The following is a 27,480-nucleotide window of genomic DNA, read 5'->3' as shown; positions in this document are numbered from 1 at the left end:
CTTAAATCTTCCTGCAAGTCTTGAAGATAATTATTAGAATCAGAAAACTTTATTTATCCTTAAGGGTCATTCAATTTAGCAGGAGTTAACCAGACTAAAAAAAAAAAAAAAAAACAGTCAGGTGAACATTAAGTAGAAAATAAGTAGAGGAAAAGCGGTGGTCAATTTTCAATTTAAAATGAGTCAGATGTACTACAACAGATATACTGAAATAATAATAATAATGGTAATAATGATCATATGCTTTCAGGCTTTTAGAAGCACAGTTACAAGGGGATGTTTCACGAGGGCTGCTTTATCATTTTTAGTGTTAAATAAAGAACAGAGAAAGGCCAGCTGAGGCTGCAGACAACCGGTCTGGAGCTAAATGTTAGCACAGTGAGACAGATTTACTCCGTGGCACCTTAATAACTGAGACACATCTCTTGACAAATGACCTTTAAACAGAAAATGCCAGGGAGGCCCCAGATCCACCTGCACACCAGTGAAGCCCAATCTTTATATCTTGTGGTGATAGGTTCCCATGAACTCTGCTTCAGACACAGATGGAATGAATGAATTTTATTCATTTTGACATGATGAATATACACTGTGTCTCCATAGATCAGCTGAGAGTCACCAGTCTTGCTCATGGGTACCTTGTTAGGTTGAGGAAGACCGTCTGCTTTGCCCCGAGCCAACTAATGCACATATTCAAATCATTGTCATTATTAGCAACCGTATTATGACTACAACTAGGATGGTGGGACAAACAAAGCATCAGGGAAATAAGCTGATTGATGTCAGATGTTGATGTCATGGAGGAAGTTAGAGGATCAAGGTCACACAGCAAAGACTGTCAGATGCAATTAACAGCCAAAATGTAGTAGTCAGATCTTTAACTCATGGATGGCAAGAACAAAAAGCAGACCACACAAAAGAAGAAAATACGGTTCATCAATAATTCCTCCATTTACCTCTGGTCTTATTTTAGCATCACACACACATGTTACGTTTAGTATTTATCAGTCCAAGCTGTTTGTTGGTTTAAGTGTCATTAATAAAATGACCTTAGCGGTTCAGGTAAAGAGAGCAACACCAAACACGGGGAACAAAAATGGGTTTAAAAGATTATCTCAAGGGTCAGGTGGACAAGGACATTGGCTTTTGGATGACGAAGGTTTCTTTCTCGTAGGAACACTACGATTATTATGTAGAGACTGAATGTTATTTGGAGCTATTATCTGTTGTTGACCCCGGTACAGATTCTTTGTAAGCAGAACTGATGCCGACATTAGAGCTCAATGTGGAAAACCATTGGCTCACACCAATTTCATTTTTATTTATCTTATATACAGTCAATTATCTGTGCAAAGCAACAGTACTTTTTACTGGGCAAGGTAGTCCATGAAGGTCTTAAGACTTCCCAAATTGCCAGAATACTTGACCAAGTAGAGCAACAAGGAAACTTGCTGAAGATGCTTGTAAGGCAGCGTCAACAATATTTCTATCTGTTGCACATGACTACGTTTACTAAAAATAACCAAATGGTTTACTTTGTCACTGCAAACCGTGAAGTCAGTGACTCACTGCTAAACGTTCACTTCAAACTATGAGAAAGAGAATTCAAAAGATACTTCATTTAACTTATTCATAACATAGTACAGTCCTCCCTATATTTGTGGTTAAAAACGTCTCTACATGACACTGTTCTCTCTTCTTTTAGGTTAATAATGGAACTAAAATTCTTTACAGAAGGAATTGTCCGAGACCTTGACACCTAAGCCTCAAAATGAACGCAGTGACACCACATTGGCTGTGAAGTGCAACATCTCAGCATTTAGAAACCGTGGTAATTTTTCCAATTTTTTCAAACTGTGACATAATTACAATAATCCAAATGTGCCGCCAGCGACAGGGCTTCACAATAAACTAATAACTCAATAAGGAAACCACTGAAATTTACATTTTCTTTTGTAGAATCACTGCAGAAAAACGCAGGCTAGGAAGACTAAATATAAATAAGTAAAGAACAGTTATACGTCTCATAATTGTACACTGGTAACATGATCTGAAAATAAACTCTAACCATAAACTCTGACTGAAACATTGGCCAGACTGATGCAGGATGCCAGATCTTTTCAGTATTCAAGCGCACACTCTGAGAAACAGAGAAACTTGTGAAAGGTTCCATTGAATGGAGTCAGCTATTATGCTCCCAGTTTAAACCACAACAACCGTCTTCCTGGGACACAACTCTGGGGCCTGCATGCACAAAAATGGGCAGCTATGGCAAACTGGAACAAAACAACACAATATCTAGTATAGAAAAACACAACCAGCTGGCCGTTTTGACCAAACAACAACAACAAGCCCACCACCATTCAAATCTGTGTTAGTACCAGATTACAGCAGATCAGATAACGGGTTAACAACAACAAAGAGGCTGCGCCGAGCCAATCAAATTTCCTTTCCATTGCAACATCAGAAAACCTAGTTACAATGGCGACCAATCAGAACGAGACCTGCTCTGAGAGGCACCTCGTGAGAAAGCAGGCTTTCTTTCCTCTTTCTTTGCCACTAATACAGAACCTGAACACTTCTACAAAAGGTTTAGACCTCTCAGGCTGTTTGCTGTTCTTGCTTAATCAAAGACACTTATTTTAGCCCAGAATTGTAATTTATACACTACAGTAATGGCTTTAATGGTGTTTTTTTTTGTTGTTGTCCAAGTCTGACAAAGAGAAAACACCTCAAACAGGACATGAACATATGTCTAAAAGAAAAGAAAAACAACAAGATTATGAACGCTGAGTCATGGAAACCATTATTTGCATCAACAGACACACAGAAAATATTTAATTTGAACAAATGATCAGCATGTGAATGAAGATGCTTTTAGCTGTACACAAGCGAGTTCAGCCCTGTGTTTTAACATCTTCCACTTAAAAGATTTTGTTAAGGAGTTTTAGCCATTTAACGCTTAAAGACATTCACAGCAGCATCATTTCCAGCAGCAGATCGCAGCAAATATGATGAACATATTTTATGCAGATGCAGTTGTTGGAAACCAGAACTAAAATGAGAGTAAAGAGTAAAGAGTGGCTCCATAACGAGATCCTTAATGTGTTCTCTGGAAAATCAACATCACAGCATGTTTTAGAGGCTAGGCTAGGAAACTGACCTATTTATGAAGCACTGAGGGAAAGGAAACCAAAGCTTGAACAAAGGACATCCTCCCTCTTATATCATCAGGGCTGAACTTCCAGGAATGAATCTGAGCCTGGGAGGGTGGTGTCCAAATGAAGGCGCGTCCTCGCAGCCAGAATAAAATGGCAATTACAGTGAGGGATGTAGTTCACACTTACAGTAGAACTCATGTTCATTGAATGCCATCTTATATAATAACAATAATATAAGACCATGACAAGGTTTGTTGTGTAGAAGCTGTCCAGCAGCAGTTCAGCAATTTATTTGTGAATAGTGATAAATGAGGTTATCATCTGAACTCGCATTCCTACTTCTACTTGTTTCAAATGAAACCAAACCAATTAAATCAATATAACATCTATTTCACGTGTCTGGTAGATCTAGTTTTGACAACCAGTGAATGCCTCAACTTGCATGATGTGAATTCCCATTAAGTACATTTTGTATGACCTGTAGGTATGAATAAGCTATAACTTATCATACATGATTTACCGTCAAAAACAATCCCTATGATGAGAATTTGCCATTTTGCGATAAATCTGATAAAAGAAAGTCCTGGCAGCCACAGCTCACGTGTGGCTAAACAAAGGCTCCTCCATTAATATGGAACTAGTTTGTATATCATAAGGTAGATGTGGAACAACCTTGTCACATATGCATGGTTTGCGAAATGATAATGTCTAAGCACAGAAACACAACAAATTTATTCCACCACCTAAAGTACAACCACAACCCGGAGTACGACAAGAGCCAGCAAACGCGTCAGAAGAACGCAGCCACATCCTCCGGTAAATTAGGGTGACCAGACGTCCCAGATTTGTGTGGACAGTCCCCATTTTGGATGACCTGTCCTCTGGCTGAAGTTGTCCCCGAAAATGTTCCAGATTTTAGCATTTTATGAATGAGAAGAAAAAATCTTGCACGCAGACTACAGTTATTACGGTAGCGGGCTGCTACTGACATTACAGACATAGTCTAGTTTAAATATATAAGTATGAATAAATATATCAAAATAAATGAAACCGTTTCATCTTGATAACATTCAATTACTATTTTTTTTATTTCAGTGTTTTGAATGTCCTTGGATTTCATTTCAGACGGTACAATAAAAATAAATCTCAGATGAAAATTGCATTCAGTCAGTCCATACTCTATGAGACAAGACGTGTTGCTGTTTTCACATTTCCAACTTGTTTGATTGGTCCCGACGTCCTTCTTAAACTTAAGAGTTAAGAATCATTCAACCATAACTGGTGACATGACAGAATGTAGAGACACATTGAGTCAAACATGGACTAGAATTATGATACTTTTTATCATTATTTTCATCGTTTTTACCAAAATTGCAAAATTTAACAGGATACATATTTAAGCCCATATTGCCCATCCCTAGGGTTAGGGTTAGGTACCACAGTTTAAATAAAACAGAACCTCACTTGTCAAAGAAGAAAATGTTTTGTTTTCATGTGGTTAGTGAAGACATCAATAGAAATCTAACTTTTTAATTGCATTTGTGTGAGTTTTAATGTAAATCTCATTGTACTCATCACCCTCAAAGCTACAGATCTGTCACCATTGACCCTTCCTGTTTCCCTACCGTCACTGCAAGCTCATGTATCTTCGTTCCCAGACAGCCCCCCCCTCCCGGCTTCTTCCTCAACAGTAGCCACTGTCTGTAGCTGCCTGGCTGTTGAGTTATAGGTTCAGTGTTTGCGTCCTGCTCAGTGAATGAATAGAGCTTTTAGTTCCTCGCACACATTCAGTATCTCGCAGCAGCGTCAAACAACCACTGACAAAAAGAGGTTAGGGGGTACAAAGAAGGAATGCTGCACAGATACGTAAAGAATATTAAGGAAATGACCCAGTGTCACGGTCACGCATACAGGAAGGACATTTCCCACCAAGTGCCGAAAATAAAACAACACAATTAAAAGGTAATCAACTAAAAACTGGCACGTTAGCAACTAGGAAACTACCTTTAAATCTAAGTCCACATATGAAGCGAAGCGATAACCCATCTTGTCATAGTGGACTTTCTAGGCTGTGGTTGCTTAGGTAACCCTCTTAGTATATCCTCCACCTTGGATGTTTCCAAGCGAAAAGAACACAAGATAAAAATAATGCTAATGTATGGACGGAGATAGCTCCTCTTGCCTTTCACTACTCTCTTGGTGAAAGGAAAATATCGTCGTCACCTGGGTTGTGGGTGGTGTTTTCTTGGGGTAAACGTAAGGGAAACTCTAGCTTTATTCCATTAATATTCCATTTCTTCTTCTTGCCATGCCGTTGCTAGTGACTTCCTGTGCTTACGCCACTAACTGCAAGAGCGTACATATGTTTTGTGTGCCACCAATGGGCAGATGACGCAACTTGAAGACACTCTAGACTCTAGCCATCGTGAAAATTTGGAATCAGAATACAGTCCAAGGGTGGAGCCATGCTAACGTCGACCCATCCACACTTCTGCTGGTGTTTATTAACAGAGCCCTCTGTTCTAGGTCCACCAGCTACAAAGAAATTATACCGTAAGTTGCGCTTGTTTTTAAAGAATATTAACCCACTGTCACTTGCCAGAGCGGTCGTCAACGGCAACTGTCAATCATCCATCTGTCTTTATAGTTTATAACAATGGACACTTACATTAGCATTATATCAGTTACTTAAAATGGCAGAAACCATCATTGGGACCAAGTCCCACCCACTAACATGGAAGAGGTGCACCTTGACTTCATTTTTGAGGCACTGTCATGGCGTCTATTCTTTTTACAGTCTATGCTGTTGACAGTTTCAACATTAAGTCAACAAGACGACTCGTGCAAGATTCACATTTCAGTGAACCTGTACTTCCTTTTCCTGTGCAAATTACAATAAAAATGTTCTATTCAAGCACAAACAGTTTTAATTCACAACTCATGGCCATGAAGCACCTGAGAATCCTCCCCAAGTTAAAGATGAACACATGACCTTGATCCCGGCTTGCCCAAAGGCTTAGTGACAGTTTCCGTTCCTGCCCCCTTTCTCTATCTGAACTTGAGGAGCTTACAGGCCTTTACATAAGAGTTCAAGTCAGCACTGACAGGTATTAGCGTTAACTCGCATCCAAACAGGAGGAATGAGGCAGGAAGTATTTGATGGCTCTAAATGTGGTAAACTTACTGCAGATTAATTCTTACATAAAACTGCGTATATAATTTAAATTCTGGCAGTAATGGTGCAGAAAATTTCACTGTAATCACAGAAACGTTGAGAAAATATTGCTATTCTGGGATTAATTCAGTTATTCTAATGTAAATATACAGTAAATAAGGGGTTGAACGTTCCTAACAAAGATTCATTAAACATACTTTTAACCATGAATACAGTAAAATGCAAACACAAAACATCACGGCACCAATATCTTGTTTCAAAAGGTGCAATTCTTCTCTCTTTAACCTACCACCATGTCTCTCTTTCTCTGGTTCCCCCTCTCATGCGATGCTGACTCCATCTTTACTGCTCTTCTCCTCTTTCTGTGGCCCAGGCCCAAACACCTCTCACTCACTCTCCCTTCCTTCTTTCCTCCCATCCCCCCTCGGTTCCACTAAATCACTGCTGCTCCGCGCTCTATGCTACTCTCCCATCCACCGTGTGCACTGCAGTGAAATACGTCTTTCTTTTACCCACTTCTGTCTCGCTAATTATCTCCCTCGGCCCATCTCGCCCTTTCTCTTCCCCCACATGCAACCGAGATGGAGAGTAAATGGTTCTTCGCCGCGCTGATCAATAAAGTGATCTTGAGCGATCCTGAATCACCATCCCACTGTCCCACAGCACATCCACTGTCAGCGCTGAAAACACTCAGTGGAAACACATCTGAAGCTTTAATACCTAGACGATGTTGAAAGCAAGTGTGTGTAACAGCAGGTAAATGCTATTTTCCCTCATTTAACCAACATTATTTCCCAGGTGCATTGTGGGTGTCAATTATCACCAACTTACACTAAAGTAGTGAGTCATTTTCAGCCATAACTGACCCAATATTACAGTTCCTTCTTGCAGAATATATATGTCAACATATACCAGTCAATATTTGCATATGCAATGTACACCGGTCAGCCACAACATTATGCCCCCATCCCACAGCAATGACACTCCTTGATGGCAGCAGGATGCAGTCAGACACAAGCCAGGTTTACATGGAGACTTTTTCTCATCTCGAGCGAAGGTTTCAGGTCAGCTGTTTACATGTGAGGGGATCTATTCCGATCTGATGTTTACATGTGCCTCTACTTTCAATCAGAACGGCAGTTTTACAGACGTGTGACATGCGCATATCGATGAAAACATCACGTCGTGACCATCTAATCTTTTTTTTTTTTAATTTTACAGTTTAATTATTAAAGCAACGGACTAAATCGGAAAGTTTGTGGGGTCACATCTGTTGCTATTGTGTTATCCTTATATTAGCCGGTCTTTAAGGTTTTCCAGGGGTTAAGAATTTGTTCCACGCTTTGCTCTATCTCAGTTTCAATTAATTTTTTGACGTACCTTTTCAAACAGTTCCATATTTCTATTTTTTTCTGCCGTCTAAGTGTGCGATAATGTCTAGTTCTTCCAGAGTTCTTATTAAAAAATGAGGAAACGTTGCTAAGCGATGGGGTCCTGTCATGTCTTTATTAATACAATAAGACTGGTTAGTTCTCCTCCTCTGCTATAAATCCTGTTGGTCCCCTGGATGTCTATCTCTATATGTGGTTGTGTATACATGAACGTTAGAATATGTATATTTGATTTGATGTGTTTAATGTATTTAATTGGGAGTGGATATTTGCTCTAACTTTGTTTTTGTTTGTCTTATTTGCTTGTAATGCTGATTTGGATATAATATGTACAGTTGTCGCCTATAGCTGGATAGAGAATGGTGTTTATACTGAAATGTTGTCACTGAAAAACTAATAAAAAATAAGTTTAAAAAAAAAAAAGGAAACGCGAGGAAAAAAACAATGTTCTCAGCTTGTTGCACAGTCACATACCTTCAGTATGAAATATTGATCAGACCAGGCAACTTTTACCCGTTTCTGCACCTGACACGTGGACGCAGTCGCAGCTCTCCCAAACAGTCGTCTTGACACCTTTAAATCAGTTAAGCATAGCAAGACCAGGGACGTGAAAGGAACAGAGCCGTCATAACAAGCTAGAGAGTTAATTATACGTGCCCGCCTCACTCAGGAAAAAGAAGGTGAACACCCATAGTGCACACAAAAATGATGGATAGGCCCACAGAATGTCACTCTGTGTTTTGCAAACGCAACAAAGTGTTACTGAAATAAACTTCACAACCACTAGCAGCACAGTATTGTTTCACTCAACCACCGTGTTCGTAAAATTGTACTCAATGAGTATACTATCAAAAATAAAAGGGCTTGTAATGCACAATCACGAGTAGAGATACACAAGCGAAGCAGGTGAAACAGAAGAAATGGGAGGAAATGGGAAAAAGTTGGTTATCTTTAACAATCTGGCTTATGTCAAACTTGCTTGAATATTTTTCCTGCTTCACTCTCTGTCATGTAGCCACTGACTACAAGATCAGTGTTAATCACTTCACCTGTCTGTGGTTAAAATGTTATGGCAGACCTTTATATAAAGTATATAAAAAACATGGAAATAGCTTTCATAAGTCATGTGGGAAATAATGGCGTAATAATAATCAAAATGATCAATAACAGAAGCCAATTACAGCTTAATATGCAAATATAAAGCATGAAAATAAGGGTAATTAAGGACTCAGGTTAACGTGCTTTGTTACTTTTGCACTGCTGTCCAGAATCTGAAAAAAACACCCACAGCATTTTCCTCAGAGTAGAAACACAAAAGGACTCAGATCAGTTCCCTGAAGCACCCCTAGAGCCATGACAGTACGTTCCCAAACCCCATTACAGAGGAAACGTTGCATGAATATCACAAGGAGGTTTACTTGGAGGCCAAATCCCTCAGAGGCCTGAAGGGGATTCAGCCGGCTACAAAGACACTTTGTACAGATTAGAAAACATTCAGTAATGTTCCGCGATATCAGTGTCAAAGTTTACAACAACCAACATTCGAGGGAGTTTCCACTTTTCTGAAGCACTTCACAGACGGAGTGTTTAAGTTTTAACACATGGGAGAACAAGAACGGTGTCAACAAAATTTCAAAAAAAAATAAATAAATAAATTTGCAAGCTTCTTGCATAAGAACCTGAACCAGCAAATCTAAAAAAATAAACTAAATTAAGCAATCTATACCGTGGACGCTGGCATGCCATAACGCTGTTTTTGGAAAGTTAGTCTTCGGTACGGGAAAACTTTCAAACCGAGCCAATCAGATATGTTGGTAACCATTTCCCCCCTTCAGTGCAGCTACAGATATCCTTCTATTCAGGGAAACTAGATAACACACAATATGACCTGTATCTGCATCGGTAACACTGTATCTGCACACAGCGATTTCGCAAAATCTGAGACATTCACACCATAGATTAAACCACAGGACACACACACAAACACAAGCAGTGAAAACTATGCACATCCGGCCTCCACAGACAGGCCCTCGGTTACATAACGCCAAGACACACATTCCATGACCGGGAAGAGCGGCTCGGCGCTGACAGGAGGGAGGCACGTTTCCTGACACACCAAATCAGTCACGGTTTAAAATATTTTTTTTTTCTTTTTGGTCGCGATGGCAAAGCTTTAATCTGGTAATGTCATGATGATTAGCTCAGTGTTCACAGCGCTCCCTCCTCACAGGGGCGGGTGACGCAGACAGAGTCATCGCTGTAGAACAGTGGAGAAAACTGGAGAAAGATGTGACGCTTCACATCGTTCTCACTGCTGCTGCTGCTGCTGTTTGCAACAAGACGACAAGGGGCTGTTTTCTGTCAATCAACAATAAACTGAGCAACAATGATTTTATTGTTAGACTAAATAACCAATTTATAGGCAATGTTTTACAAGAACTCAAAATCTAAACATAAAGAAATGTCTGACAGTAAATCAAAGGTAGTGCCAGTAAAAGGTATTAAATGATACTATTATCTTGATTAATCGGTTTAGATAAGCCTTTTATTTATCAAAAGAAAAATTATGTTTCAAAAAAATTATGAATCATTACATTCCTTCTTTCGTCCTGTCATCAAGTCTAAATCCTGCGGCTATTTCATTTATTTATAATATATTATCTATTTAATAAATTCCGGTTACATTTTTCACAATTTTTTCTTTTTTTTGAGAATTAGTTTTTTTATTATTTTACGCAAATTTAACCCAGACACAGTGAATTAAGTGATGAAATACAGACAATTTAATCAGTTTGATGCTTCCATCATGTTATAACCATATTTCAGGCAAAAACATATGCTGCATGATGAAAACATGGCACTATTTTTTCTTGTGTTTCCAAACTGAACAGTTTTACATTTTGTATATTTGTCGGTTTAAATTAACAACTACCTAGACGTTAATCGATAACCATGAGGACGGCAAACAAACACATCTGTGTATCTTAAAAGTATATTTAGCAGCAGTTCTTATGAAACATGTCCATGCTTCAGTGTAAACCCCAGTGTGACTTTGACACAGTTTGTGCCCTGGTTTCAGTGTAACACCGTGACCATCAATCTGAGGCGGCTAATCTTCAGACATCTCACATGACTGCCTGAAACAATCCGATTCTGCTTCGATTTCAAAACTGTTTTACTGAAAGACGTTTCCACATCATACCATTGGTTCCAGAGAATTGCGGCATTTCAACAATATTTCATCTGTAAATTTCACATTTGTCACATGGATTTGCTTTGGTGCAGCTCCCCTCTGTTTTTAAACCTAATCGTCTCTCGGGGTTTGAGCTTCTGTCGTGTTTTGGTTTTCCTTCACGTGTTGACTAATCTTAGGTTTCAGGAAATGGCATGCATTTTTAAAAAGATCGATCCAGGGATTTTATGAATCGATATCAGATCTGTCAAATGAAAAACAATTTAAACCAGAACATTGATTTCATTAAACCCAGCACTAGTCAGTTTGGTTGAATTTCTGCTTCACTGCAGCTGAACAGACGAGTGGGCAGACATTGTAATATTCATTTTCCCCATAAATAATAGACTATACATACGTCATTTGTGGAGTTTTCGGGAAAAAGCAAGTTCCATCGGTCAGGCAAAACATTATGACCAAGTTCTTAATATTGTATAGGTCTCCCGTGTGCCTCCAAAACAGTTGTGACTCATCAGAAAAAGGACATGGACCTTTTGAGGGCGTCCGGAAACAGAATATTGTGAAAAGTGGGGGTCTTTAGGTCCTGTGGGGTGACGGGAGGGTCCTCTGTGGATCATTCCACAGGTACTAGATCAGTTCAGGATCTAGTGAATTTTGGGAAAAGGTCAACGCCTTGTGCTTTTCTTTTGAGTTGTTTTTGTGTGCGCCTCGTTTAACATCCACACGAATGCCGGATCCAAACATTTCCAGCAAAAAAGTAAATGGTATGTGCTTCTCTTGTCAGTGGTTTTAATTTTGTGGCTGATCTGCGTGTTTTTACCACCTCTGAACCAATTGCAATGACAAAAAACAACAACTGTGACCTCGAGGATGACTCCGGGTGTCTGTCACACTGCAGAGGTAAGTGGTGTTTTAAAATGCTGATAAACGAATCTGGTAGTTTACGTAACACAAGGATAATCACACACTAAGCTCTATCCTTTGCTTTCTTTTACAGCGCAGGTACATATTACGTCTTAACACCAACAAAGCAATGCGAGGTGAAACATACAAGCCCTCATAAAAACACAACAAAGCACAGCACTGAGGGGTTTCACAGTTACTCCCCACACATCATCACGTTGGTGTCACCACTGTTTAGGTCAGAACATCGATCTGCACCCACACCTTAATACAGTGCACCACCAAACACGTCAACTCCAGCGTGTGAGCACGGACACAACAGGAAGCCTGAGCAGGCAGCCGTAAAAATAAAAGCCAAGAGGGGTAGGCTAGAAAGAAATCTGTTCTCGAGCTGCTTACTCTGTTATCGCTTTTATTTGATTTCAACATACCTTTAAATTAGCTTTAATTCTAATTGTGAGTTAGCCAAAAGGTGTCTACAAATAAAATGTGGCTTGTGCCTGGTTTCAATCATTCTGATAACATTTTATACGTTCTATATGCTAGCTATCACATATTTGACCTGGTTATCTTGTAGTCTTATGTTTTAGTCTTGTCGTACATCTGTTTTTTATTTAATATTTCTTTGTTTTATCTCAGTTGCTTAATACAGATGGACAGCTCGATCCCCCGACACAACAATTTTATTGTTTATTTTATTCTACTGAATGAATTCAACCTAATCAATAAAGTTACCAAAAAATATTCTTGTTATTTTACAACAGATCCAATGGCTCCACAGTGGACAGAACCACTTTTGCCAAGCATACTGTATAACCTATCAGATCCTTTTATTTAGCATTTACTTTGCAATTTAATCCCTAATAAGAATGATCCACCAATTATCCATATTTGATAAAAATAATAATAATAACAAGAATTCTCCATTATTGCCCACATCTTGACGTTAACCTATGATCATAGAGTTTTTGTCTTATATAAATGCATCGACCTGTAGAACTCCTAATAATATATGAGGTTAGTAGGTTAGGGTATTCATTTATTTCCTTGTAATTTCATTGCATATTTAATATTCCACAATTTTATTGTTCTTCTATGGTGTAATTTCTGTTATTTGCATATAATGCTAAATAATTGCTGCAACAACACTAAAATGTTTATTTATTTATAATTATAGCAATGCTTTTTCGTCTCATTAAAGATGTAAGATGATAAACCACAATATTTTCTCACGACTTGAATCTGAATAAAGGCTTTTATTTTGTACGTCTTCACCGGAGGTCGCTCCTCTCCGTTCAGCACAATGACCCCGGACGGTGGTCTTGCACCACGGATATTTATTTCCCACTAACATGGCATCAGTGCGATGGTTGCACGGGTTAGCAGGCCGCTGGTGTGGCACTGTCCAACTAATTCAGCTAAACACAAACGTACACTGACACTTCATTGCGCGTTTCGTTCGTTTTAACTCGCAAATAAACGATGACGTTTCCACAGAACACTCGCCTTTGTGCCGCTGAGGTAAACAACAAAAAATAATAATAACACACGACGCCACCGACCGAGCTAGCGCCATTATCCTATAAATGTCATAAAAAAAATATATATATCGTGATATTAACACGATGCTTAAAGGCGGTGCAGAGTGTGAACAAAAAATGAAAGGCTGCGTCCCTCCCCGTTATGACCGAGCCAGGCATCATTTTTTCAGCCTCCGACGCGACGCAGCTGAGCGGAGCCTTTTCTCCTCTTCGCATCCCAAACCCTCCCAAAAAAACAAATAAATAAATACAAAGACAAGATCAAAATCCTACACCCCTACCTTGTATCGGGTTGTCGGTGGCGTGTTTGTTTTCGATGAAGAATAGCATGTGTGTTGCCGAGCAGGAGAGCCGCCGGTGTTCTGTGTTGTCTTCTCCGTGGAGGACTGCAGGCGGCGCATCCCCGGGATGGGCAGGGCCGGAGCGGAGCGGAGCGGCACGTCAGTCTGAGGTCACAGCCTGGTCCAGACTGGATTATCTAACCATGGGTGGGACAGCTGGCACACATTAGGGCCCGCCACATCAACCAGTTGTTGACCAGAGGAATGCATATGCAATAACTCTGTCTTTGTTATTATTATTATTAGAGCTAATGCTAAAAAACTTGAAAAATAATTTTAATAACATTCTTAAAAAATGCCTAATTTCTTATACCTTAGATTTAGAAGTACCAGACAATGAGCTGTATTATTATTATTATTATTATTATTATTATTATTATTATTATTATTATTATTATTCGACTTATATTTGTCATGTAGATTTCCATCAACATAAAATTTCAGTGCAAGGGTTTAGAGCTCAGTAGGAATACTGATCAGAAACAGTACATACAAACAAAGATAATATAGGATGAGGATAAATACACTCACCGGCCACATTTATTAGGTACACTTTGGTAGTAAAAGGCTGAGCCCACTTTTGCCTTCAGAACTGCCTTAATTCTTCATGTCATACTTCCAACAAGGTGTTGGAAACATTCCTCAGAGATTTTGGTTCATACTGACATGACAGCATCACAGAGTCATCACAGAATCTCCCGTTCCACCACATCCCAAAGGTTCCTCTATTGGATTGAGATCTGGTGACTGTGGAGGCCACTGGAGTACAGTGAACTCATTGTCATGTTCCAGAAACCAGTTTGAGATGATATGAGCTTTGTGACATGGTGCATTATCCTGCTGGAAGTAGCCGTCAGAAGATGGTCCACTGTGGTCATAAAGGGATGGACATGGTCAGCAACAATACTCAGGTAGGTTGTGGCATTTACACCATGCTCAGTTTGTACTAAGGGGATCAAAGTGTGCCAAGAAAATATCCCCCACACCATTACACCACCACCACAAACCTGAACCGTTGATACAAGGCAGGATGGATCCATGCTTTCATGTTGTTTATGACCCTGAAATCCGAATGTCACAGCTGAAATCGAAACCTGTCAAGTTCCCAGGCAACGTTTTTCCAATCTTCTATTGCCCAGTGTTGGTGAGTCTGTGTGAACTGAATGCACTGAACTGCAGCCATGTGATTGGATGATTAGCTTTTCGTATTAATCAATTGAATAGGTGTACTTAATAAAGTGGCTGGTGAGTGCATATTGCACAGTACATTTACATGGAAAAATATTGTTAGGCAACAGCACAGAGGTAAAAGTAGCAGCAGTCCTGTGTGGATGAGGAGAATGGAATTATTAGTTGTAATATTCATTCATATCTGTGGACACTGAATATGAGTTCATGTATGTGTATGTATGTGCATGTATATATTTATATAGAGAAAACAGGAAGCAAATTATAACTATTAATTCATGATTTTTTTCATGATACTTTTTAAGTATGTAAATTAAATTATTAATTGTTTATATTTGTGAGAATATTTATTTTTCATTTCGCTTATTATTTGCTGCAACTATATTTACTTGCATAATAGGTATTTTCCATTATTTCTTGATGAACACTTATTCCTTATTTACATATTCGAGATATGTGATAGTTCTTTCTTATTCATGTTTTACTCAAGCAGGAAAATACTTATAAATCCTAAAAAATCTAAATAGATAAATATAAAATAAAAAATTACTTAATCTAATCTCTTAGATTAAGGATTTAGAGCCATTAGAACCAAGCATGACTTTAATTATATTTTTCCCTTTATTAAAATTTTTCAGGAGAATTCCTCTTTCTTTTCTTCTTAAGCCGACATTGTGAATAAACAAATATTTTTTGATCATCAATTTTCATTCATTTTCTCCTCTATCGATAAGGTATAATGCAAAATCATCTATTTAAAATCACTGTAATACATAAAAGTATTGATTAAGATTTCTAATTATAATTACAAATTACTAGGCCAAAAGGATGAGGATATAAGCTGGGCTCCATCTACTGGCTATCCAATGCTATTGCATTTGAAAAATTGCACATCACTCACTGTTAGTCTGCTACATGAAAAACAGAGACCCACATTCAAATTCCCATCATGAGTGTGTGTTACTGTCACATGTACATGTGTATGTTTCCCTATTTGTTCTGACAATGTTCTCTCAAGAGTGCTAAAAGCCTAACTGTGAGAAACTATGTCAAAGGCTGAAGAGGACTGCAAAATGCTTGCACACCTAGATTGTCAATACATCTATTTCTGGCCTTCTTAGCATCTCCTGATAGCTCGTGTCCATCATTGCAGCATCCTGTTGTATTCAGTGAACCACAGTGAACAGAGCAAAAAGGAAAGATAGAAACAAACAAAAGACTGCACTAACCACTTAAAACATTACGTTCATAACGTAGAGCTAGCAAAGGACAGGGAGAACCTACAAGTGTGATTTTTATGTTTTAAACCTAAAATGAATGAATTGGTGGCTTTTTCTTAAATCCTGAAATTAAATTTAAAATATCACACACACAATCTGTGTTGCAGACAATCCACGTCAAGAAAAGAAGTCTTAACACCTGTCCATCATGATTAATCTAGCTCCATTGATTTCACCTGTCGCCAGCCAATCAGTTAGGAAGCAGGAGCTTTGTTTAGCTCTAGCAACAATATAAATGAGATGCACTGGAATAATCTTGTCACTGCACTCTTGAGAAAAGAGAGAGCGCAAACCTGTTGTGCCAGTCCAGCAAAAGACAAAGACAAAGACAAAGACAAAGAGTGGCCTTTCAACTTAGTTTTGGTTACATTTCTGGTGGAAGACATGAACCTCCTTCTATGGTAATTTTCAAATGATTATTTCTGTGCAAGTTAAAATGACTTTGGTTTTAAATTGGCCAGGATGGTCAGTTAACAACTTTCATTTATTTTTTTCCTAGTGTTGTGCTGCCATGGCTGCTCTTTGCTGGAGAGCTTCATGCAAGTACAAAATGTAAGGTTACAACATGGTATCTTATCTAGAGGCAACATTTTTATTCAGATGACTGACTTGTATTTTTGTGGTAAAGCTAATGAGAAGTTGCATTTGTTTTCAGCTTCCTACCAGGCTCAGTCTGAGGAGCTGCACTATGAGCCCGAACCCCAGCCACTGCTCCAGATGCCTCGCTCTGGGGGTCCTTCCTACCACCCCAACACTCAAGCCCAGGGACCTTACTACCCAGCCTGGCCCCAGGCCCAGGGACCTTACTACCACCCTAATCCCGGGCCCCAGGGACCTTACTACCACCCCGGGCCCCAGGCCCAGGGACCTTACTACCACCCCAAGCCCGGGCCCCAGGGCCCAGGCCGAGGGACCTAACCAACCCAGCCGGGTACTACCACCCCAAGCCCGGGCCCAGGCCAGGGACCTTACTACCACCCCAACGGCCCGACGGCCCCACCGAGGGGCCCTACACCTACACCACCCCAAGCCCGGGCCCCAGACCCAGGGACCTTACTACCACCCCAAGCCCGGGCCCCAGACCCAGGGACCTTACTACCACCCCAAGCCCGGGCCCCAGACCCAGGGACCTTACTACCACCCCAAGCCCGGGCCACCAGGCCCAGCCCAGCGACCTTACTACCTCCCCAGTGCCCAGGACCCAGGGACCTTACTACCTCCCACCGGTGCCCAGGCCCAGGCCCAGGGACCTTACTACCACCCCAGTGCCCAGGCCGGGCCCAGTGCCCAGGGGACCTTACTACCCAGCCGGCCTGGCCCGACACTCAGACCAAGGGACCTTACTACGAGCCCAGGCCTTTAATCGCAAAACCCAGTAAAAAGGGCTAGCGATCTAACAAGAGCAGATGGGATGTTCTGTGATGGACTGGTTGGTACCTGTTTAATTGTTAACCTTCACCTACAACCTGTAAAAAAGGCCAGCAACACTAATTGTATGTCTCTGTCATTTCAGACCCAACACCTCCAGAAGAGCAATGTCTTCAATGTGGACACTTTTGAGCTGACTCGTGGAAAAATAAAAATGCAATGCATGAAATGTGTAAATGACTGAGATTTTATTCCTTTCTGCTTGAGTTGCAACGGCTATGTAGTAAAATTCTGATGCCGCTCAATGGGTAGGTGAATTGGGTGTGGGCTCCAACAGAAGGCTAGAGAACCTGTAGGCTCCTGCTACACTGTTTAGGGATTAGACCTGCTTTCATGATTTGAGGTTTACTTGGGGATGGGAACACATTGGCTCTTTGCTGTAAAGACCAGTGATCTTCTCCACTGGCATAGGTGGATATGATTTCAAGCGGTTGTGCAACACAAATTTCCTCTAGTCCTGTTTCTGACCATCTGAGTGCAATGTCACTGCTTATACATTTCAAATCCCCAGATAAGGAAACGCGCTCTTCTCAATGAGAGACTTTCCACTATGTGGCAAATCCATCTTAGTCACGACTAAGATCATTGTCTTGGTGTACTGGGTTTCACGACGAACTCTAAAGATGAGCTGGACAGAATGCTGGTCTTCCAAGCAGTCATTTGGGAAAATGGTGGCGCATTTAATGATGTGGAATGTCTGTTTCCTGCCATTAGATGGAGCTCAAGCTGTCTCAAAAAGCAAAGTAATTAAACATGAACAGCACAAGCTCCAAATTCACTAGATCCCAAACTGTCATCCACAGAGGACCCTTCCCTCAACCCTTATAGGCCCATGTCTATTCTGAGTCACAAAGGAGACCTGCACAATATTAGGCAGGTTGTCATGTTATGTCTGCTCAGTGTATTTTGGTTAACAAGATTGGGCCACAACTGTATCACTTTATTTTTTTTATTGAAATCCAACTGTTGATACAAGGCAGCATGGATCCATGCTTTCATGTTATTTACATCTAATTCTGCCTGGTCTCGTCAGACCAGGCAACGTTTTTCCAATCTTCTATTGCCGAGTGTTAGTGAGCCTGTGCCAACTGTAGTCTGTTTCCTGTTCTTAAGAGATGGTATTCTGCATTCCTTGGGTGCAACCAGTGGTTATTTGAGTTACTGTTGCCTTTTTATCATCTCCAACCAGTCTTCCCATTCTCCTCTGACCTCTCACATCAACAAGGCGGACCATTCTCTGTAAACCGTAGAAATGGTTGTGCATGAAAATCCCAGTGGATCAGCCGTTTCTGAAAGACTCAGACCAGCTTGTTTGGTACCAACAACCATACCACGTTCAAAGTCATTCTCATGCTCGGTTTGAACTTCAGCAGGTTATCTTGATCACCTCTACATGTCTAAATGCATTGAGCTGCAGCCATGTGATTGGATGGTTAGTTACTTGTGTTCACAAGCAATTGAACAGGTGTACCTAATAAAGTGGCTGGTGAGTGTATATTACACAGTACTATTTACATGGTAAAATATTGCACGAAACTCCCACGTTCTTTTTACTCCAGAGGGGTTACATCTGGAGGAATGACACTAATTGTCATACACGCGAGTCATCTAGGCAGCGCAGTGATTGGGTGGCTTTGTGAAATGTAAACTAATTGAGCCATTGATGTGTAATTTGTTCATTTATTTAATCTCTGATCCTTTACCATGCCTTATGGCGTCTCTTCAATGCAGCCGCCGCGTTTGACTTTTCGAAATTCGAACTCGAAATCGAGTGAGAGTTACTTTGTTTTCTTCATATTTGAGGAGAATCAGTCTTTGCTCCTTTTTGCTGGCGGATCAGCGCCCATGATTGTGATTGGTCTGCTGCCTTGGAACCCACCCTTATCCATGCGCGTTCACCGATTCACAACAAGACAAACCTGGATTGAGTTAGCGACTCATGATACGCTTATCCAGATCGTCATTGTTCTGGATAGGTTCAGCTGGATAAGTTGAAGTAAAACCGGATAAGTTGAGCTTGCTTCATGATACAGGCCTCAGGTGGGAGGGAGCGAATAACTGAGGAAGTCTAGCTTTTATAGAAGCCACCCCAGTTGTAGCCTGCCTGCAATCACAGGTGGAGGCGGAGCCTCCCAACAGCAGAGGCAGAGCGTCACTGCATGAATGGACCTGGCCAAAAGGCCCTACAAAGCAGCAGTGAAATCAGTCAAGCCAGCACCTAAAAAAGAACACATACAGACAAACGGCCATGGCCGTCACAGATAGGCTCCAGCAACCCTCTGCGACCCTAGTCAGAATTAAGTGGTATGGAAGATGAGATTTTAGTAGTGATTTCATTTGTATTTACTGAGCCTTATAATGAACAGAATTGTTCATGGTGATACAATAAATGTACTTCACTGTCATTTATCACATATATATATTATCTCCATCCATGTACATGTGTATGTTTCCCTATTTGTTCTGACAATGTTCTCTCAAGAGTGCTAAAAGCCTAACTGTGAGAAACTATGTCAAAGGCTGAAGAGGACTGCAAAATGCTTGCACACCTAGATTGTCAATACATCTATTTCTGGCCTTCTTAGCATCTCCTGATAGCTCGTGTCCATCATTGCAGCATCCTGTTGTATTCAGTGAACCACAGTGAACAGAGCAAAAAAGAAAGATAGAAACAAACAAAAAACTGCACTAACCACTTAAAACATTACGTTCATAACGTAGAGCTAGGAAAGGACAGGGAGAACCTACAAGTGTGATTTTTATGTTTTAAACCTAAAATTAATGAATTGGTAGCTTTTTCTTAAATCCTGAAATTAAATTTAAAATATCACACACACACAATCCGTGTTGCAGACAATCCACGTCAAGAAAAGAAGTCTTAACACCTGTCCATCATGATTAATCTAGCTCCACTGATTTCACCTGTCGCCAGCCAATCAGTTAGGAAGCTAGAGCTTTGTTTAGCTGTAGCAACAATATAAATGAGATGCACTGGAATAATCTTGTCACTGCACCCTTGAGAAAAGAGAGAGCGCAAACCTGTTGTGCCAGGCCAGCAAAAGACAAAGACAAAGAGTGGCCTTTCAGCTTAGTTTTGGTTACATTTCTGGTGGAAGACATGAACCTCCTTCTATGGTAATTTTCAAATGATTATTTCTGTGCAAGTTAAAATGACTTTGGTTTTAAATTGGCCAGGATGGTCAGTTAACAACTTTCATTTATTTTTTTTCTAGGCTTGTGCTGCCATGGCTGCTCTTTGCTGGAGAGCTTCATGCAAGTACAAAATGTAAGGTTACAACATGGTATCTTATCTAGAGGCAACATTTTTATTCAGATGACTGACTTGTATTTTTGTGATAAGGCTAATGAGAAGTTGCATTTGTTTTCAGCTTCCTACCAGGCTCAGTCTGAGGAGCTGCACTATGAGCCCGAACCCCAGCCACTGCTCCAGATGCCTCGCTCTGGGGGTCCTTCCTACCACCCCAACACTCAAGCCCAGGGACCTTACTACCCAGCCTGGCCCCAGGCCCAGGGACCTTACTACCACCCCAATCCCGGGCCCCAGGCCCCGGCCCAGGGACCTTACTACCACCCCGGGCCCCAGGCCCAGGGACCTTACTACCACCCCAAGCCCGGGCCCCAGGCCCAGGCCGAGGGACCTTACTACCACCCCAAGCCCGGGCCCCAGGCCCAGGCCGAGGGACCTTACTACCACCCCAAGCCCGGGCCCCAGGCCCAGGCCCAGGGACCTTACTACCACCCCAAGCCCGGGCCCCAGGCCCAGGCCCAGGGACCTTACTACCACCCCAAGCCCGGGCCCCAGGCCCAGGCCCAGGGACCTTACTACCAACCCGGGCCCCAGGCCCAGGCCCAGGGACCTTACTTCCACCCCAAGCCCGGGCCCCAGGCCCAGGCCCAGGGACCTTACTTCCACCCCAAGCCCGGGCCCCAGGCCCAGGGACCTTACTACCTCCCCGGGCCCCAGGCCCAGGGACCTTACTACCTCCCCAAGCCCGGGCCCCAGGCCCAGGCCCAGGGACCTTACTACCTCCCCAGTGCCCAGGCCCAGGGACCTTACTACCTCCCCAGTGCCCAGGCCCAGGCCCAGGCCCAGGGACCTTACTTCCAACCCAGTCCCCAGGCCCAGGCCCAGGGACCTTACTACCCGGCCTGGCCCGACACTCAGACCCAAGGACCTTACTACGAGCCCAGGCCTTTAATCGCAAAACCCAGTAAAAAGGGCTAGCGATCTAACAAGAGCAGATGGGATGTTCTGTGATGGACTGGTTGGTACCTGTTTAATTGTTAACCTTCACCTACAACCTGTAAAAAAGGCCAGCAACACTAATTGTATGTCTCTGTCATTAAAGACCCAACACCTCCAGAAGAGCAATGTCTTCAATGTGGACACTTTTGAGCTGACTCGTGGAAAAATAAAAATGCAATGCATGAAATGTGTAAATGACTGAGATTTTATTCCTTTCTGCTTGAGTTGCAATGGCTATGTAGTAAAATTCTGATGCTGCTCAATGGGTAGGTGAATTGGGAGTGGGCTCCAACAGAAGGCTAGAGAACCTGTAGGCTCCTGCTACACTGTTTAGGGATTAGACCTGCTTTCATGATTTGAGGTTTACTTGGGGATGGGAACACATTGGCTCTTTGCTGTAAAGACCAGTGATCTTCTCCACTGGCATAGGTGGATATGATTTCAAGCGGTTGTGCAACACAGATTTCCTTTAGTCCTGTTTCTGACCACCTGAGTGCAATGTCACTGTTTATACATGTCAAATCTCCAGACAACTGAAAGGAAAACTGCTTTCCAAATGTGGCAAATCCCTCTTAGTCATGACTAAGATCATTGTCTGTGGTATGTTGGGTTTCACCACGAACTTAAAAAAAAAAAAAATTGGCTGGACAGAATGCTGGTCTTCCAAGCAGTCATTTGGGAAAATGGTGGCGCATTTAATGATGTGGAATGTCTGTGTCCTGCCATTAGATGGAGCTCAAGCTGTCTCAAAAAGCAAAGTAATTAAGCATGAACAGCACAAGCTCCAAATTCACTAGATCCCAAACTGTCATCCACAGAGGACCCTTCCCTCAACCCTTATAGGCCCATGTCTATTCTGAGTCACAAAGGAGACCTGCACAATATTAGGCAGGTTGTCATGTTATGTCTGCTCAGTGTATTTTGGTTAACAAGATTGGGCCACAACTGTATCACTTTATTTTTTTTATTGAAATCCAACTGTTGATACAAGGTAGGATGGATCCATGCTTTCATGTTGTTTACATCTAATTCTGCCTGGTCTCGTCAGACCAGGCAACGTTTTTCCAATCTTCTATTGCCGAGTGTTAGTGAGCCTGTGCCAACTGTAGTCTGTTTCCTGTTCTTAAGAGATGGTATTCTGCATTCCTTGGGTGCAACCAGTGGTTATTTGAGTTACTGTTGCCTTTTTATCATCTCCAACCAGTCTTCCCATTCTCCTCTGACCTCTCACATCAACAAGGCGGACCATTCTCTGTAAACCCTAGAAATGGTTGTGCATGAAAATCCCAGTGGATCAGCCGTTTCTGAAAGACTCAGACCAGCTTGTTTGGTACCAACAACCATACCACGTTCAAAGTCATTCTCATGCTCGGTTTGAACTTCAGCAGGTTATCTTGATCACCTCTACATGTCTAAATGCATTGAGCTGCAGCCATGTGATTGGATGGTTAGTTACTTGTGTTCACAAGCAATTGAACAGGTGTACCTAATAAAGTGGCTGGTGAGTGTATATTACACAGTACTATTTACATGGTAAAATATTGCACGAAACTCCCACGTTCTTTTTACTCCAGAGGGGTTACATCTGGAGGAATGACACTAATTGTCATACACGCGAGTCATCTAGGCAGCGCAGTGATTGGGTGGCTTTGTTAAATGTAAACTAATTGAGCCATTGATGTGTAATTTGTTCATTTATTTAATCTCTGATCCTTTACCATGCCTTATGGCGTCTCTTCAATGCAGCCGCCGCGTTTGACTTTTCGAGATTTCGAGTGAGAATTACTTTGTTTTCTTCATATTTGAGGAGAATCAGTCTTTGCTCCTTTTTGCTGGGGGATCAGCGCCTATGATTGTGATTGGTCTGCTGCCTTGGAACCCACCCTTATACATGCGCGTTCACCGATTCACAACAAGACAAACCTGGATGAGTTAGCGACTCATGATACGCTTATCCAGATCGTCATTGTTCTGGATAGGTTCAGCTGGATAAGTTGAAGTAAAACCGGATAAGTTGAGCTTGCTTCATGATACAGGCCTCAGGTGGGAGGGAGCGAATAACTGAGGAAGTCTAGCTTTTATAGAAGCCACCCCAGTTGTAGCCTGCCTGCAATCACAGGTGGAGGCGGAGCCTCCCAACAGCAGAGGCAGAGCGTCACTGCATGAATGGACCTGGCCAAAAGGCCCTACAAAGCAGCAGTGAAATCAGTCAAGCCAGCACCTAAAAAAGAACACATACAGACAAACGGCCATGGCCGTCACAGATAGGCTCCAGCAACCCTCTGCGACCCTAGTCAGAATTAAGTGGTATGGAAGATGAGATTTTAGTAGTGATTTCATTTGTATTTACTGAGCCTTATAATGAACAGAATTGTTCATGGTGATACAATAAATGTACTTCACTGTCATTTATCACATATATATATTATCTCCATATAATTATAACAAGTTTTCAATGACAAGCATACAGGCAAAAATTATTTTGGCCTCCAAAATGGGACTCATTCATGGACTCAGGTCCTGGTGTGATAATAAATAAGGCTCAGTAAGTACCAGTCTTACAGTATCAGATTAAAAACTGCAATTCGGTCGGGTTGCTGTGGACAGTGGGTCAAACAGCCCATGTGCAGGGTGGTGGGGGTCTCTCATTGCCCTATCCGCTCATGTTGGTGTAGATGTCTGGAATGGGTGGTGAGCTGCAGCCGATTTTCCATTTTGTGCAGACTTCACCACCTGCTGTAGAGTCTCCTTTTCTGCAGCTGCAGTGAGACAGTAAATTTCCACCACACACCTGTAGAATGAGCTGAGGATGTTGGAGTTCAACCCTGCTCGCTTTGGTTTACTCAAGAAATACAGATGTCGATCAGACTTTTTAACGACAGTCATTGTGTTATCCAGGTGAAGTTGTTGGACAGGTACACTTTGAGGTATTTGTAGCTGGTGACCATTTCCACAGGTGTACCACCGGTGTGAAGAGGAGGGTGGATAGTGCCAATCTTCTGGCAATTCACCGCCATCTCTTTGGTCTTCTCAATGTTGAGGACAAGGTTGGTCTCCCTGCACCACCTTCCAAGTTCATCCACCTCCTCCCTATAAGCTGCCTCATTGTATTTAGCCCCAGCACCGTACTGTCTGCAGATTTCACTATGAGGTTGTTTTGATAGTGCGCCTAGTGCAGTCCTGTGTCAGGAGTGTATAGCGGGCCAAGAATGCAGCCTTGGGGGGAGCCAGTATAAAGGGTTATAATAGACTGTAGCCTATTGGTCAAAAAGTCCAAAATCCAGTTACAGAGATATGAGGATAATCCAAGTACTGACAGTTTATTCCCCAGTGTTTGTGGAATGATGGTGTCATTGACTCTGATGAAGCCTTGACTTGCCAGGCTCCATCTACTGGCTGTCTAATGCTATTGCATTTGTAAAATTGCACGTTCAGAACCTACACTCTGATTTGATCCAACAACAGCACATCACTCACTGTTAGTCTGCTACATGAAAAATAGAGACCCACGTTCAAATTCCCACCATGAGTGTGTGTTAATGTTACATGTACATGTGTATGTTTCCTTATTTATGAATTGGTGGCTTTTTCTTAAACCCTGAAATTAAATTTAAAATATCACACACATAATCTGTGTTGCAGACAATCCACGTCAAGAAAAGAAGTCTTAACACCTGTCCATCATGATTAATCTAGCTCCATTGATCTCACCTGTCGCCAGCCAATCAGTTAGGAAGCAGGAGCTTTGTTTAGCTGTTGCAACAATATAAATGAGATGCACTGGAATAGTCTTGCCACTGTACTCTTGAGGAAAGAGAGAGATCAAAGACAGAGCCAGCAAAAGACAGAGTGGCCTTTCAGCTTAGCTTTGGTTACGTTTCCGGTGGAAGACATGAACCTCCTTCTATGGTAATTTTCAAATGATTATTTCTGTGCAAGTTAAAATGACTTTGATTTTTAAATTGGCCAGGATGGTCAGTTCACAACTTTGAATTTTTTTTCCTAGTGTTGTGCTGCCATGGCTGCTCTTTGCTGGAGAGCTTCATGCAAGTACAAAATGTAAGGTTACAACATGGTATCTTATCTAGAGGCAACATTTTTATTCAGATGACTGACTTGTATTTTTGTGATAAGGCTAATGAGAAGTTGCATTTGTTTTCAGCTTCCGACGAGCCCCAGTCTCAGGTGCTGCATGATGAGCCCCAGGCCCAGCCGCAGCTCCAGATGCCTCGCTCTGGGGGTCCTTCCTACCACCCCAGCACTCAGGCCCAGGGGCCTTACTACCCGGCCTGGCCCAGCACTCAGGCCCCGAGGCCTTACTTCCCGGCCTGGCCCGGGACTCAGACCCAGAGGCCTTACTTCCCGGCCTGGCCCGGCACTCAGACCCAGAGGCCTTACTTCCCGGCCTGGCCCGGCACTCAGACCCAGAGGCCTTACTACCCGGCCTGGCCCGGCACTCAGACCCAGGGGCCTTACTACCCGGCCTGGCCCGGCACTCAGACCCAGGGGCCTTACTACCCGGCCTGGCCCGGCACTCAGACCCAGGGACCTTACTACCCGGCCTGGCCCGGCACTCAGACCCAGGGACCTTACTACCCGGCCTGGCCCAACACTCAGACCCAAGGACCTTACTATGAGCCCAGGCCTTTAATCGCAAAACCCAGTAAAAAGGGCTAGCGATCTAACAAGAGCAGATGGGATGTTCTGTGATGGACTGGTTGGTACCTGTTTAATTGTTAACCTTCACCTACAACCTGTAAAAAGGCCAGCAACACTAATTGTATGTCTCTGTCATTCCAGACCCAACACCTCCAGAAGAGCAATGTCTTCAATGTGGACACTTTTGAGCTGACTCGTGGAAAAATAAAAAAGCAATGCATGAAATGTGTAAATGACAGACGTTGTTCCTTTCTGCTTTAGTTGCAACGGCTATATAGTAAAACTTCTGATGCCACTCGATTGGTAGGTGATTTGGGAGTGGGCTACCCCTACACTACTGTGTAGACTCTAGACCTGGTTTCAAGATGTCTTGAGGTTTAATTGGGGATGAGAACTCTTAAAATGGGTACACTTTAGCTCTTTGCTGTAAAGACCAGTGATCTTCTCCACTGGCATAGGTGGATATGATTTCAAGCGGTTGTGCAACACAAATTTCCTCTATTCCTGTTTCTGCCCATCTGAGTGCAATGTCACTGTTTATACATGTCAAATCTCCAGATAAATGAAAGGAAAAGCACTTTCCAATATGTGGCAAGTCCCTCTTGGTCAAAACTAAACTCATTTTCTGTGGCATGTTGGGTTTCACCACAAACTCTAAAAATGAGCTGGACAGAATGCTGGTCTCCCAAGCAGTCATTTGGGAAAATGGTGCATTTAATGTGGCACACCCGTGTCCTGCCTTTAGATGGAGCTCAAGATTACTGAACTTCTCAAAGTGAAGCAAGCATGAACAGCACATGCTCCAAACTCACTAGATCCCAAACTGTCATCCACAGAGGACCCTTCCCTCAACCCCTATAACCCCATATCCCCCACTAACCGCGTTCTCTTACCGGACACCCTCAGGAGGCCCATGTCCATTCTGAGTCACAAGGGAGACCTGCACAATATTA

The 27,480-nt window shown here is 42.1% G+C and overlaps 3 protein-coding genes and 2 long non-coding RNA genes across 10 annotated transcripts in view; 4 read left to right on the top strand and 1 right to left on the bottom strand.

Moving 5' to 3' along the window:
* The window catches only part of rusc2 (RUN and SH3 domain containing 2), a 34,044-nt gene extending 20,247 nt beyond the window's left edge, over positions 1-13,797 (bottom strand). For all 5 annotated transcript variants that reach the window (XM_047591255.1, XM_047591256.1, XM_047591257.1 and 2 more), the window contains exon 1: positions 13,646-13,797. The gene's annotated coding sequence lies outside the window, so the exon portion shown is untranslated. The remainder of the gene's footprint in view (positions 1-13,645) is intronic.
* Positions 13,798-16,491: 2,694 nt separating this feature from the next.
* On the top strand, positions 16,492-17,091 carry LOC125012027 (proline-rich protein HaeIII subfamily 1-like). Its single transcript, XM_047591620.1, has 3 exons — positions 16,492-16,574; positions 16,673-16,725; positions 16,829-17,091. The coding sequence occupies exons 1-3, from the start codon at positions 16,558-16,560 to the stop codon at positions 17,089-17,091; spliced, it is 333 nt and encodes a 110-aa protein (XP_047447576.1). The 5' UTR covers positions 16,492-16,557.
* Positions 17,092-17,487: 396 nt separating this feature from the next.
* LOC125011745 lies at positions 17,488-17,781 on the top strand. Its single transcript, XR_007113221.1, has 2 exons — positions 17,488-17,602; positions 17,687-17,781. It is a non-coding gene; the product is annotated as an uncharacterized LOC125011745 (long non-coding RNA).
* A 2,847-nt stretch (positions 17,782-20,628) lies between these two features.
* On the top strand, positions 20,629-26,765 carry LOC125011741 (adhesive plaque matrix protein-like). 2 transcript variants are annotated; one of them, XM_047591020.1, is made up of 4 exons: positions 20,629-20,736; positions 25,875-25,927; positions 26,031-26,585; positions 26,669-26,765. In XM_047591020.1, the coding sequence occupies exons 1-3, from the start codon at positions 20,720-20,722 to the stop codon at positions 26,543-26,545; spliced, it is 585 nt and encodes a 194-aa protein (XP_047446976.1). In that variant the 5' UTR covers positions 20,629-20,719; the 3' UTR covers positions 26,546-26,585; positions 26,669-26,765. The 2 variants fall into 2 exon arrangements, with proteins under 2 accessions (XP_047446976.1, XP_047446975.1); XM_047591019.1 differs by lacking the exon at positions 20,629-20,736 and adding an exon at positions 25,619-25,777.
* Positions 21,698-22,066, top strand: LOC125011744. Its single transcript, XR_007113220.1, has 2 exons — positions 21,698-21,887; positions 21,972-22,066. It is a non-coding gene; the product is annotated as an uncharacterized LOC125011744 (long non-coding RNA).
* Positions 26,766-27,480: the final 715 nt, after the last annotated feature.

Source organism: Mugil cephalus, chromosome 8 (assembly GCF_022458985.1).
Source record: "Mugil cephalus isolate CIBA_MC_2020 chromosome 8, CIBA_Mcephalus_1.1, whole genome shotgun sequence".
Classification (NCBI taxonomy): Eukaryota; Metazoa; Chordata; class Actinopteri; order Mugiliformes; family Mugilidae; genus Mugil; species Mugil cephalus.
Note: the sequence above shows the minus strand (reverse complement) of the source record. Positions and strands in the feature narration are given on the sequence as shown.